Source organism: Pieris rapae, chromosome 12 (genome assembly GCF_905147795.1).
Source record: "Pieris rapae chromosome 12, ilPieRapa1.1, whole genome shotgun sequence".
NCBI lineage: Eukaryota > Metazoa > Arthropoda > Insecta > Lepidoptera > Pieridae > Pieris > Pieris rapae.
Window position 1 is genome coordinate 7,287,320 of NC_059520.1, and position 14,913 is coordinate 7,302,232.

The window sequence follows — 14,913 nt, forward strand, 5'->3', positions numbered from 1 at the left end:
TTTCTAATTGACGAACTTTACATCAGTTTTGTCAATTCTGGTTTCGACAATTCCAGCTTATCTATTTCCAATACAATTTGTGTTACAAATAATGTAGCACAGATAATACAAAAATCTATCGTCGATTTCCTGTTAACTCTTTGTTTCAAGTTAATGTTCGCGCTAAGGTTTATTTCCGCAAGATTATCACAATTTAATCGAAATAAAGGGTTAGCGCCCCATTCATTAAGATCGCGCTCAATTATTTTGTGTTACTCGGGGTAACTAAACTCTGGAAAATCGTATACCTTATGAAGTGTCTTCAACTTTGGTTTAAAGCTTTAAATTAATAAGTTAAGTGCCAGTTTCAGTTTGATCCTCAGATCGCCTCAGATTTCTCTATTAGTTCGATCTGATCATTTTTACCTTTTTCTACTAAACAAGTAGGTGATCAGCCTTCCGTACGAGACATCTTATCGTATCTTTGTGTAAACATCTCCATGTTGGCTACACATCGACAGAAGCGGATGCAGTTGAAAACAGGTAATAAAACGATTGGTAATCTATATATAACTTTATTCATTATTTTCCTGCAAACTCCGTATTTCAAAAATTCAATTTAGGTATACATTTCAGGTATATAAAGAAATCACAAAGCGAGAATCCGTAAAAAACACAGTTAATAATTCCAACAAATCTAATAAACATCCTAAAAGGAATTTTATGTTTATAGTAAAACGGCGTTCTCCTTATAGATGAGCTATCGCACCGGTAATATTTAACCTGGCTAAATTCCTGAATGCCAAAAAAAAAGAAATTCTCTATGAGTCTTATAGCTGATATATGCGTTTCTAGTATTAATAGATAAGACACTCTATTTAAAACTAAAACAACTAAACTTAATAAAATGTATTTCTATTGTAGATACATTTAAAAATATTTTTATAATAGCGCCATCTCTTGTGGCACTTCGTAAGTGAAAATAATGATCTCTAAAAATCAAACATGGTATTTTTCTTACAGCTATTCAAATCAGTAGTTTGATATTTAATCTACTGATTTGATATATTTATATTTTTATCACAGGCCTTTGACGAATATAGCTTTAACTTACATTAATTTCTATTATTACTACTGATATCTTAGGCTCACTACTTATTACGGTACAAAATTTTCATATAAAGTAATTTCATCCGTAATGGACGCTTAAACTAAAAAAAACAGTTTCTTAAACTAAAACACAAACTCAACCAAAACCTGATAAAAACCATTTCTTAACTTAATCCACTATATGCATAATATGTATGGTTGTGTCCAAAGAAATATTTTATTTTAATTTTCCCAGGTTTTAGATTAGCTATGAGTTTAAACGATTATAAAGTAATCTGGTTAATAATAGTTATTGTTAAAAACAATTAAAATACTATTAAAGAACAATGTTACGTTTAATAATGCTACGTTCCAAGGTATCAACACTACCAGAACTCCATGAAAAAAATAGTTATCATTAAAATACTCTATTAAAGAAATCATCACCGAATTTTTATACTTATACAATATTCAATATGTATTATATTATTTTAATACTAGTAATACAGGACACTTAAAACAATTAAACACTATATTTGTACTAATAAAACGAAATAGATCAATGGCTTCCTTAATCCGAGCCTGAGATTTCTATTTTTGTTTCATGAATATCTGTCAATTTAATAGGCAAGTGGCGAATCAGCCTCCAGTGCCTGACACACGCCGTCGTCTTTTTGGGTCTAAGGCAAGAACTTGATTGAATATCGATATTTAATTAATTGTCTAGAGATTCAATTAACTCTCTGAATTAATTACTTTGCTGCATCATTTGCACCATCGTTCGAGCTTATTTTAAATATGCACATAGAAAAAAGGTTATTGGTGTGGAGCCGGAGATTGAACCTACGACCTCACGGATGAGAGTCGCACGCTGAATCCACTAGGCTCAACTGCTCAATATTTAGTACTAATTTAACTTGATTTTCTCCTCACGAAGTCGCCTAACAACATCTGAACCAACTTCTTCTTCACGAAACTTATAGCCACAACCTATAATTTCTTTGGCTACGGTGTAGTTATTTCGCAGTGATTCCAGCCAACCTGTATAGCTGAAATCTGGCCAGACACCACCATACCTCTCCGGTAAGTACTCCGGGCGGATGTGCTTGTGAAGAGATGTGACGTCATATCCGTGAAAAAAGATTCTAGCTCGCATATCTCTTGTCAAAAACGGCTTGAATATGTTGTACATTTTGTCGAAGATCCAGGAATGGTTTATAATGTGGATGGCGTGAGTGTTAGCGGGGAAGCTGGACTGAAAAAAGGAATTTCATTTCAGTTTATTATATATTATTTATTATATATAGTCCTATCAACATATACATGTATTTGTTTACAAGGGCCAGATCCAGCCTCTTGCATAGAGCCTCAATATGATATATAAGTTAGCAATGTTGTTGCGCCTACTGAATGCTATCTCTACACACACACACACATGCGTATATGTTCGCAGAGGGAATTCACAGTAGCGATGTCTTCTGTATTTAATATTGTATATTATTTATAATTTTGAAATTATCCTGTTCGCTGCACTGGATTAATATTATAACGGCAAAAGGCAGCAAAGTTATTTATTACGACATATACACTTATATCTGTTATAATGCACAACTTCCTTAGTTATGGGTTAGTAGGTAGCAGACCTATAATAGATTTGATCGCCGAGTCCCGATCATTATTACATGAGCACCCCAAGAGAAGCGGATATAAGCTTAGATATAAGAAATATGTGATTTTTGTTTTACATACATAACAGGCAAACTAGCAGGAGTAAGTATATAGTTTTTACGCCGGCTTTTTCTCTCGGCCTACACCCTCTGTCTTCTTTGCCGATGAGTAGGGATGCCTACAGGTTCGAAATGATTGACGTGGAATAAGTGATACTTAGATGATCTTATGTTCCAAAATAAACGTATAAACGTATACCGCCGCCCGTGGGCACTAACATTGGCAAAAGGCTCGCAAGTGTGTTGCCGGGTTTTTAAGTATTGGTACGCTTTTTTCAGTGTCTTACCACTAACAGCTTGACGATTTTAGACGCAACGGAGGGTGTGACTTGCCACGCGTGCTGTATACCAATATCTTCCAGGTCAAACATGGCCACTCCTCCCAAAATCTGAGTACGAATCTCCATAACACCAATCTCCAAAGCAAAAATTGTGGCCTTTAATAAATCATCTACTGCTATTGTTTTTGTGTTCCAACAACCTGCAAGTAAATTTAAACTAAGGTAGCGTTCAAGTATACGTCACGCAATTTTTGGTGCTTCTTGAATATTTTTTAATAGTTTCCTTTGAAGGTAATTTTTGATTACCAGTAGGTATGTAAGGTAGTGCAATTGTGCACTTGTAGACTAGCAACAAATTAAAATTAGTTGTTCCTATAAATCGTTTTGAATATTAGAACGATGATTATATACATTCGAGATCATTTTCCTTACAATCAATGAATGTTACATATGAATTAGATTGACTAAATTTATGATAAAATAATCTAATGAATACAAAAAAAAGGTTCGGTTTACTACGTTTTCGTCTGCGTCGGAACGTTCGCAGAAATATTTGACAACCAATATATAACAAATCCTATTTCATCTTAGACATTCATACATTTTCAAATCTATTATGTAATAGGAGGTAAACGAGCATTATCTGTTCTTAAGTCATACCACCGCCCTTTTTTATGTAATTGGACACACCTTATATTGTAGTCAGTGTTCTTATGTTTTTGACTTAATTTATATATTAGAATATTGTATTGTGCTATTAATAATACCGTGTTGTATGAACTTACCAATTCTATACAGCATAAGCCGTCTGCCGTCCTGGTCTCGATATGGCGGGACGGACATTACATTCGCGTCGCCAATGTTTCTAAAGTCAAGTGGATAAACATTTTCAAACAATTCCGGGTTTTCATCCTTGAAACGGTAATAATTGACCATCTGTGAAATATATTATCCTTATATGAAGTCATCTTTACTCATAAATCAAGTGTTTGTACTTACAAAGTATTGTTTGTTTTTAACAAGGTTAGTTTCATTCATTTTACAAAGTTATTTTATTTGTTGTACAACGATTAATATGACTACAAGCATAGTAAAAATATAATGTAATACTGTACACATCAACAATTAATATAAAATATAAAAATTAAAATAGTATGTTTTGTTTCAATTAATGATAAAACAGTGTTAGTTAGTTCAATTCCCGGCTTGCACCGAGCACCAATGGACTAAATATGTGCCCATTTAACATTGTGAGGACATAGCCTTAGACCCAAAAAGTCGATGGCGTCTGTCAAGTACAGGAAGCTGATCACTACTTGTTTGGATTGACAAATTATCATGAAATGAGGCTTAGACCTAAAAAGGTTGAAGCGCAACTGATTTTAATTTAATATTATTGATTGATGATTTCGTATTGCCCATTATCGTTACAAAATTCATTATCTAAATATTTAGTGTAAAATGCTGTGTACAGATATAATTGGACAGATTTTCAAATGTTGTTTAGTGTGTAATCAATATATATGTGTATGTATGTAATCAATCTGTTTTCTATTTTTGTACCTAAATGTAAAAATAAAAGTAAATAAATATGTTAACACAAGGACTATTGCGTAGTGTTTATCATATAATATACTTACCAGCCTGTGTGCTCTTTGTGGTATGAAATTGCGAGCTCGCAGGAATCTTATCAAGAATGCGTCATCCATCCGCTGCGGTGTGCACTCGCCGCGTTCTGAAAGTGATAATTCATTTGTTACAATTGTGTCTTAATCTACAATTTTCGAATACTACTGTTTAATAACAACATATTATTTTGTGTACTGTTTTATAAATGATTAAATAACGTAACTATTGTAAAGGATAGTATTATAGCACTGTCGTCATTTTTTCTAAGTATTCAGTTTAAATGCAAAGGACAGCTATGCAAGCAATTCGGTCACAGTGTAAATATATATATATGTCCGGTAGTATTTTAATAGGATAGGAAACTTAGTAGGTTATAAAATATGTTAGGTTTGCTAAAAATTACAACTTTGTTTATTTAACATTTGGTTTTAATAACTTTAAATAAACTCGATCTCAACGTATTTTTAAGTATGCATTGTAATAGGTCCATACGAAAGTCCTTGGCATCAAAACTATGAAACGATAACATTCGTCTTTCTCCATCCAGGGTCGTGAGAACACGTAGTATGGAATGTCAGTTACTCATCTTGTTTTCAGCAAATCTTTTTTGTAATACTTTAAGCGTACAGTCAGCATTGTTACACTATATATTAAAGTTACTCCTATTCTTAAGCATTTTTCTGTCATCTAACAATACAGATTCAAATACTTAAACTTAAATAGTTTTGTCATTATTCGTAATTTACGCTTTAAAGTATGTTATATTACACGTAAGCTATTTAATTTTGCGTGTTATTGTTGTAAGAAGAACGTCCTGATACCTATTTTGTTCTGTTTTGCATCTTCATACATAAACAAAAATAAATAGTTTGATCGTACCGTATATCAATTCTCTTAGTTCATGAATTGCTTGTAATCTGGTGTTAGGATCCTCTCCGCATTCCTTTCTCGCATACTCCTGGAGTTCTGGAGGGGGCTCGCCAAGGTCCAGTTCTACGTTGTAGTCAGGAGTTGGCATACTGATCTGGAATCATAGAAATCGATTTTGTACTCTTCCCCTATGACCTGCAGAAATCAAATATGTACAGACTGTTTAAAACGTTATTAAGATAATAATTAAATAACAACATTTATTAAAAATAAAACTAAATATATATTTATATAATTTATAAAAGTATGTACCTATACGTACAATATGTATATTATAAATATATAATATATATACGTATTGTACGTATAGTTTATAATAAATTTATATTCTGTACATAACATGCAGATATATAACATGAAATCTACACAACCATCCTAAACATGTAATATTATATAGTTTTTATTAAAAAAGTACTGAATCGATTCATAAATATTTTACTAGAGAAAGTTCTACTATCTGAAGTAAAATTTCTGAGTTACTTTCTACTAGTAGAATTATATTCTTATAACCAAACTTTTCAATTAATTTTTTTTAATGAAAGTTTGTGTATTGAGATTTTTTTAAGATAGTACTTTTCTTTCTATAATCTGGCTTATTTATTTTCATCAATTTTGATTTAATTTATGTATAGTATCTACTATCTAGTTAGGTCTCAGATTTTGTATCTGTTTCCTTTATCATTATTCTATAGAGTATTAGATGAGTGGATCTGACTGTAGTTTGATCCGTAGATATTTGAGGTATGATGGTTTCCTCACGGTGATAGCCTCCGCTGTATATAACGTAAATTACAGCCGGGTCGCCAATATTAAGGTTCATGGATATAAATCTGAATGCATGACGAATTTGGTGAATGCCATTTAGCAGGTTAAGGTCGAAAGGAATGAATGAACTATGAATGAAAATATAATCAATATTAATGTTGAATTATAGTCACGGATTTGTCATTATAATGCATAATTCAGACATGCATTATTATTGCATAATAATGCATGTCTGAATTATGATATGTTCGCGTGGTAATTGTTTATTTCGTATTGTATTGTAAATTGTTTCCTCCAAATAACAGTACCTATAAATTGGGATGGCATCCAATAGGTTTTGAAAATTACGTTATTAAAGATTCGTCAAACGCCATTATGGATTGTGTAATACATACATCAGACATATTATTTTATTATATTGCTCCGTGGTTGACGCAAATAAACATGGATCTATACCAGCGATTTAAATTTCTTATCAATGTTTGACGTGGCATTTTATTATAAAAACATAAACTGTAATACATTTACACTTAATATGAAATTCGAACAAAACAATGAAATTCTTTCACGCTTTAAAACTAAAATTAACTTGGGCTTGAACTAGAACGAACGAATCCAGACTGAAAGATGACAGACAGACAGAGAAGATAGACGAATGGAAGAGTAACCAAAAGGCCCTCTGATCAAAATCGCTAGATGATAGTTGTAGCGAGCTAAAATGGAAGTATTCCTCATGTAAGTAGCCCTTCACGTGCAAGAGAATGCCTGATCGCCCATTCAATGATGCCCCCAATTCTATCAAAAAAAACAGAACCGAATGGGTTTATGCCCAGGACGGGGTTACAATTCTAAAGTCTCAGCCAACTGTGTATATATATTCGTAGTCCATCATTTTATAAATATATTTATTTTCTAATAAATTTGAAAACAAAATAATGACATTATAATGTGCAATTGGATTAACATTCATGGGTAAAAGAATAATACAAAAAAATAAATCAATAGTCCTATCGGAAATTTTACTATTAAATAAAATTTTAAGAATATGTCTGTATGTATAAAGTCACTTTTACACTGGTAAACAATTTTAAACTTAATAATACTTACATTTACCTCCATTATTTTAAAACTGCCATTAACAAAAACCAGTGTAAACTCCGTTGCATAAAATCCTTATCAGGTTATACTGATATCTATTAATATATTACGCCATTTTTAATTGATTAACGTGATATATTGATTACCAAAAATATAGTTACTAATAATTAATATTACAACCTATTTTTAAATTTTAACTTAGCTAGCAATTTTATATTAAAATCACCGATGCGATCATCATTTCGCATTAATACGATTATTTTTAATTAGCCTACCTTAGCATCTACATATCATATAGCATTTTACTATGTACCATAGACTATTCGTGTTTACAATTACAGAAAAAAGGGCAAGGTTTCTGTGTGCAGCTTTTCCAATTTTTTTCCCCATAAGGTACAAATTAAAAAAGTTATCGAATTGGCTCAGGCGTCATCGAGTTTAGCGTTTAACGACATATTTTGCGAAATAATTTTGTTCATATAACATTTGTATTATACATACACTTAAGTTACAATTATGTGTGTGTTATTTTCATTCTATAAAGTAATTATACCTAACCTTAATCCGATTCTCATTCGTTAACGAGCCATAACTAGCTTATACAGGTAATAAAAAATCAACACCAAATAAGTAACTTTGATAAAATGTTCCCTTGATGTGATGTTAAAAATAATGTTCTAACTAACTATACTTTATTTTTCGTGTTTTTAATGATTGCCTAAAAGTCTATTTTTTATTTAACAATGTATCAGCGCTGGCAAGCTTTTGTAAAAAAAAAAAAAGATTTAATTCCGTAAAAAAGTTTTTACCATTAAAACATACGTAGAATTTTATATTCCTTACTGTTAACGTCTAGTGTGGTAACCTTCTAAGTATATTATAACATTAACAAGATGTGAAGGGAATCGCCACTTAACACAATATGCTCCTCCCATAGGAAAGTAAGACTATCGGGCCAATTTATCGAAGGGTCAAGAAAGGGAAAGTCGTGAAAGCCTGAAATATTAGTCTAGCCACGAGTTAGAACCTTAAGGACAACTTTCCTACAGCCAGTATGCTAATATAGTAAGTCTAAATAGAAAACTTTTGACTTCTGATTTTCCTTACCTAATTGCTAATTCTAAAAAAAGAATGCTAAATATTTCTTCGAAAAATAAAGGTTTTTAATTTTTACGTTTCTAAAGACCTATACATACCTACGCGTCTTATATACAAAAGAAAAGTTAACATACGATTTTTATTTAATCACTCAACGAATCTTCTTATAGTCGCAAAGACTGATCGTATGATTATTAAAAAAAAAACGATTCTCAAAAACTTGCACACTGAAATTTTATCAAAATTGTACCGCCTAGGACTCTTTAGATAGTATTTTAATTTATACCCGAATCCCTGTTTACGAGAAATAACGCTCCGAGCTTATAAGATCTTGAGGTCAAATTTGAAATTATGAATAATTATAAATTAAATAAATAGTCAGTCAGTTCAAGGTGTTGGATTAAGTAACAATTTATGTTAACTTACTTGTTAGTGAATTCCAAAGCACGGCATTACGGCCTTACCTTGAAATTAATGGAACTAAACTATCCAATGCTCAGTTACAATAATTCACTAACGGATACCAGCGAACCGTATAGCCATACAACAAGGCTATGAATAAAGTTCAAGTATTCTAGAGCATCAACAGAGTTGTGGGTCTTCACAATACTCGTTTATTGCTAGTTCTTCTCTTTCGTTCTACGCCCTTGATTTAAGAACTGGCAGTAAATGTAAAATTAGAAGCATTTAATGTATAATTCTTTTTTGACGTTCACAAGTGTACATTGTGTTACCTACATGAATAAATGATTTTTTAATTTGAATTTGTTTCATCTAAGTGTTGACCATAATAATGGATTCAAATAGTACAACTTACACACTAAATTTTTATCATTGAGGCCACCCTCAATTAAGATTCTATGGGGCAGATTCTGGTTTCACTAAAACATATTAACACAATAGAGGAGGATAAGCAAACGTGTTTTAAGTGACAGTTAAAATGGATGACGGTTCTTATTTATTAAAATTATTAATCCTAAAAATACTCAAGGTTAGCAGAATAGTTAATAACCGTGTCAGTTATTATAACTATCGTAGTAGTGTAAAAACGAAGAATTAGTCGCTATAAAATTTGATTCTTGGCTGTGGGTTGAATATTTATATTACCATAAAACCCCTGCATATTAAAATGTGGGAGAGAACACTTTGCAAATTAGGAAAGTGGGAGGAAATCGTTACCGATATTATTTAACAATAGATTTTCTCCGTGTAAAATTCATTTCAGACATAAGACAGAATATGAACAGTGTATAATTTTACAGTAAACGAAAATTTTATTTTTATACATAAATGACATTTTTTGTTTTATACACTCAGTACTTACTATACTTACTACAGGAACTTATCGGACTTACCTATCTGTCGAATTTGTCTATCGATGATGAAAAGAGACAGAAATGTATCTTGTTAAATACTTTATCTATTATAACTGATATAATAAATTCTGATAAAAAGGTTGAATGAAGACTGCTCTTTTAAATAGGTTTAATTACTTCAATAATTTTTCTTTTGAGAGAAAAACATTACACTGTTCATTTAGGATTGTAGTAGGTACTTTTATGAATTGGACACTTTTTATATATTCAGCTCAGGAAGTCGATTACAAACATTTGGGAAAATAATATATAATTAAGAAATTGTTAATTTTGTTTACACGTACGAAAATATATGTTTATATACACATACATATACATAATATTCCGTGCGAATGTGTCATAAAACATTTGTTAACCCTGACTTTGAGGATGTAATTGAAATATGAGCTAATTGTTAGTTGTTACACAATTACATTGTGAGTGTAACAAAACGAAACGAAACGGCTCACATTTTCATTATTATATTTTTATTCCTATTGAATTAATAAAAAAAATAATTGAGTTTCATTTATCACATTTCATTTTAAACATGTAAGCTCAAAAATGAAGTTGTACTGTATTTCTGTATATGTACTTGCTTCTGTATATAAATAAACAAATTAAATATTATGTGTTTGAAGTAAAATTTATTGATTTAACCTATAGCAAAACCGAATTCTATTTTACGATCACCAATTGCTTTAAAATCCCATATATTAACTGAGGTTTCATTTGAAATTTTGTCCGTCAATGCTTGAGAATTTTATAATTTTTAAGTTTACACTAAATAAGATTGACGTTAAAAACCTCTCAAAAGGAATGAACTGGCATTTTTTAAAGTCGTGACCTCTGCTGACAGTTTGGGATTCGAAAACCGGTTCTAAGGACTTGATCATGCAAAAAATTCTCTATAAATTGCATGAAAGGTCCGATTACCATTAAAAATTCTTGCTCTAGATATGATTATTGCGATTTCCAAAAATTAATGTTCATATTGCTATATGCATTTGCTAATTAACATTAAAAACAATTCAGTTTTCGTCGATTTCTCGACGTTCGCTACAAAATTAAACATAAATAAAACAACATTTATTGCTAATTATTTTTGCAAATTTCTGTCTTACGATGGACCATTTTTTTTAAATTGGTGTTATGCAAATGCAATTCGAATTTTAAAATGTAAAAGTCACGTTATAACTTATGATGCTTGTTACATATAAGTTTTGAATTACATTCATAATGGAAGCAATTTAGTAATAACTATTATTAGTAACACTAAACGAACCGTATGTTGTAGTTCTTTAACAAAAAGGCTAAGAAGCGGACCCTTCGTTATGTTGTAGGTAAGACATGCCACAATGTTTTCCTTCTGCCAGCGAAATTGGAGCCACAGATGTATATATTTTGATAGCATGCCATACTGATTATTATATTTATGTACTAATTAAGAAACGTATTATAATTAAGTGACCAGACACTAAAAAAAGTCTAATGAAGATAAAATAAATTAGTTTTGCAATATGTTATGTAAATTTTTATGAAGATATTGTGTTGTCTTGGAAGTTTTATAAATTTAAATTTGTATATGAAGAATAGATTTCTTAACACAATTTTAGTATTCACATTAGTCTTTATTGTTATTTTGCCTAACTAATGTAACAATCGTTTATTTTATGATTTTGATTGGTTAAATTAATTGGCAAAAATTTCGTCGTAAGATGATATTTTACAATCTTCAGTATTTTACGTATAATCAACATTTAAACGATGATTGTAATATTGCCTGGAAGATATCGCTTATACTTGTAAGCTGTACTTAATATTTATTATACAAGTTTATTTTATTTAGTGTGAATAAAAAAATACAAATTTACTAGTGGTATTTAATAACTAGTAATGACAATAACACTTTATTCACATTATAACACAAAACATGAGAATACAAAATAATAATAAATAAGATAAAGCAGGTAACTGGCCGGTCACACTGCTAAAAATAGTTTTGATTCAGACAACACAGACGTATAGAATACAGAACTAATTAAAACCTTAAAAACAGTACTATTTTGCAAAAGAAGTTGCAGTTTTAAGTAATGGCCTAGTGGATTCAGTGTGCGGCTCTCAATCCTGAGGTCGTGAGTTCGAACCCGGCTGATCACCAATGGATTTGCGCATTTAATTATCATACTGTGAAGACAAACATCGTGAGGAATCGGCATGTCATGCCTTGGACCCAAAAAGTTAACGGCGTAAGTCAGGCACAGAAGTCTCGGCCAAAAAATGATCTCGAAAAACTGATTAGAAACGAAAAACGGAGACTGGCCTTTACAAACTATAGCGCCACAGGTTTTTCTAGTTACTTTTAAAGAACATTAAAAAATTTCATTTAGAGTCAGGTAAAGTAAATGCGTACCATAACTTCATTGACAGTTGACTCTTCCGCTATGTCATTTTGTGGTCTTTAACAATTTACAAATTCTGTGAATATTAAAAATGTTTTAGGGTTTTGTTTGATGTAATTACTTACATTAAATTATCGATGATTACACATTAACAATTAAATTTATTTATGTTGGATCAAATATTGCATTTGCCCAGTGTAAAGGGGTATAAAATACCTGTGACATTTGAAATCCTAATTGTGTAGATAGTTACTAATTTGGGCTAATTGCAATAAAATACGAAAATTGAAATATACTTTGTTTTTTATTTCGACGAGATCGGTGAAAATCTTACAGAGCTATGAACTTTTTCTTACCTACTTAATTATAATTCTGAGATATATCAATATATTAAATTACTTAGGATATAATCATATTTCTCAATTTGTGTAATCATATTCTATATAAATCCCTAAATGAGGACAAATTATGAAAAACCAACTTTATTCACAATTTTATAAGAAATCGACTCTATTGTTAACATATGCGACAAGGTAGACAATATGTAATATAAAGTAAAAAATAACTTAATCATCTACCCTTGTTGTCTATCTTATTAAGATATATATATATTATATATCTTAATAAGACGGTATATAATTGCTATTTTAATCAAAAATCTGTTTTTTTTAAACACTATAGGCCGATACAACCCCGAGATGCGTAGAAGACGGATTTGTCTTTCTTTGCGCGAACGTACTTGTAGCTTATACGCTAAAAGAAAACATTTTATGAGAACCGGCATTCGAAATTCAAAAAAAGAACTTGTCACGGGAGACCGATTCTACTCGCCTAAATGAATCAGATACAGAAATATTTCTGTTTTGTGTCCTCCATCATATTATGTGCATTTTTTTATTACGTTACTTCATATTAGCATTGACCTTTATTCATAGTGACAAGGGTTACGCTTTATGAATTTTTGAATTTTCTACAAAGATAATTATTGTTAATATTTAAACTTTCAAATAAATATATAGTTAAAAGAATGATATTAGATAAGTTAAAGCTGACAATTAATTATATCCAGGATATTACGGTACAAATGTTTTTCTAAATTTATTATTGAAACCTCTTCAATGTTTTCGGCGTTAAATGAAATAAAATCTTAAAACAGCGTAATAAAGATTTACGATTTTATTTACGGCACAATCATTCGATGCATATCAATTAGCAAAATTGATCTTTAATTTGAAAGACAGATCGTAAAATGCAACGAAAATTACGAACTGCGAAAGTTATATATATTGAGATAAAAATAACAACAAAAAGATAATGTTGCAGCCCTGTATAGACTCAAACACGTGCACAACCAAGGTCATCCGCTGACCACTCACGCGCAACAATCAAATAAAACCGAAAAACCGGCATAGTAATATATGTATCTGTATGTAAGAAACTGATTTTATCGATTTAAGTGCACTTTTCAAAAGAGTATTCCATTCACTAAAAAAATATTTTTCTTTTGTGTAAAGGTCCATAATAACGGAAAAATAAATCCGAATTAAAAATCTTATATTAAAAAAAGTCAAAAAGCCTTTTTATTTCATTAAAAAGTTCATCAGAGCGTAATTCCTATATCAGAGTGATACCGTTAAATGTAATCGGTTTTCTTCGGTTATTAAAATATCGGTTTTGTGTAGTTGAATTTATACGTATCAATTAATATGTATTTTTAGGTTTATTAGACGAGATGATATTAAAAATTATAACTTAAAATTATTTAAAACTTTCATGATACAGTTTCAGTATAATTAAATAAAGGGATGTTTATGCATATTTAAAACAAGTTTGTAGATTGAAGATCAATTAAAGTTAATGTCGTTTTCGTGCATCAATCATATTAAATGTAATTAAAAAAAAAACATTTGCAAACTGGATCAATAGAACAAAGGAACATACATAATAAATTGTTGCCATAGGTCTTTGTTACGCGTTATCAATAAGCTGAAACTGGAACAATGGCGATTATATTTTTAATAACATATTACCATTAATACAAAAAAATAGACTTACTACTACAATCAAATCGAATTAAAAAGACCTATTAAATATTTTTAAATTTTTCAATATTTTTTATTAGTGTTAACAATGAAAAATATATTAATTACCAAATTTAAAGATAAAAAACATACCTCTTAGAATATAATGACGCGACGAGCACTACCTTTAACGTCGCTAAAAGCACTGCGCATGATTCTCAGACCCGACTCAAATCGATTCGCAATGCGCGCGCATTGCTGAATCTGCACAAATATTTGTTTAAGTTCATATAATTAGATATTGTCCACAACCGGGAATATATGAAATACTGTATGCCCTTATAAATACACACTGTTGTTTTTTTAATTAATTTTATTACCATGATCATAAAAAATATAAGGGTTTAAAAACATTGGGTAATTAACGAAAAAGACATTATAATTTGTTACTAACACATACTTTTATTTTATAAATAGAATTAAAAAACGTACTTTCTCTTACTCTATCAAACGAATAGAAACATTTATGCACACATTTT

The 14,913-nt window shown here is 30.3% G+C and overlaps 1 protein-coding gene across 4 annotated transcripts; it reads right to left on the minus strand.

The window, feature by feature from the left end:
• Positions 1 to 538: 538 nt before the first annotated feature.
• LOC111002053 (alpha-tocopherol transfer protein) lies at positions 539 to 14,627 on the minus strand. 4 transcript variants are annotated; one of them, XM_022272149.2, is made up of 6 exons: positions 14,528 to 14,627; positions 5,585 to 5,729; positions 4,717 to 4,811; positions 3,862 to 4,012; positions 3,083 to 3,276; positions 539 to 2,323 (listed from the first exon to the last, which is right to left on the minus strand). In XM_022272149.2, the coding sequence occupies exons 2-6, from the start codon at positions 5,721 to 5,723 to the stop codon at positions 1,976 to 1,978; spliced, it is 927 nt and encodes a 308-aa protein (XP_022127841.1). In that variant the 5' UTR covers positions 5,724 to 5,729; positions 14,528 to 14,627; the 3' UTR covers positions 539 to 1,975. The 4 variants fall into 4 exon arrangements, with proteins under 4 accessions (XP_022127841.1, XP_045486458.1, XP_045486459.1 ...); XM_045630502.1 differs by lacking the exon at positions 14,528 to 14,627 and adding an exon at positions 14,295 to 14,347; XM_045630503.1 differs by lacking the exon at positions 14,528 to 14,627 and adding an exon at positions 7,508 to 7,534.
• Between the last annotated feature and the right edge of the window lie 286 nt (positions 14,628 to 14,913).

What these genes read in the sequence shown, in the direction of transcription:
- LOC111002053 (XM_045630501.1), bottom strand. Translation starts at nt 7,135, where the DNA reads ATGAGGAATACTTCCATTTTAGCTCGCTACAACTATCATCTAGCGATT. An exon ending in TTCGTCTATCTTCTCTGTCT is followed by an intron (nt 5,730 to 7,036) that starts GTCTGTCATCTT and finishes CTATGATTCCAG; the next exon opens with ATCAGTATGCCAACTCCTGA. An exon ending in GCTTATGCTGTATAGAATTG is followed by an intron (nt 3,277 to 3,861) that starts GTAAGTTCATAC and finishes ATTTACTTGCAG; the next exon opens with GTTGTTGGAACACAAAAACA.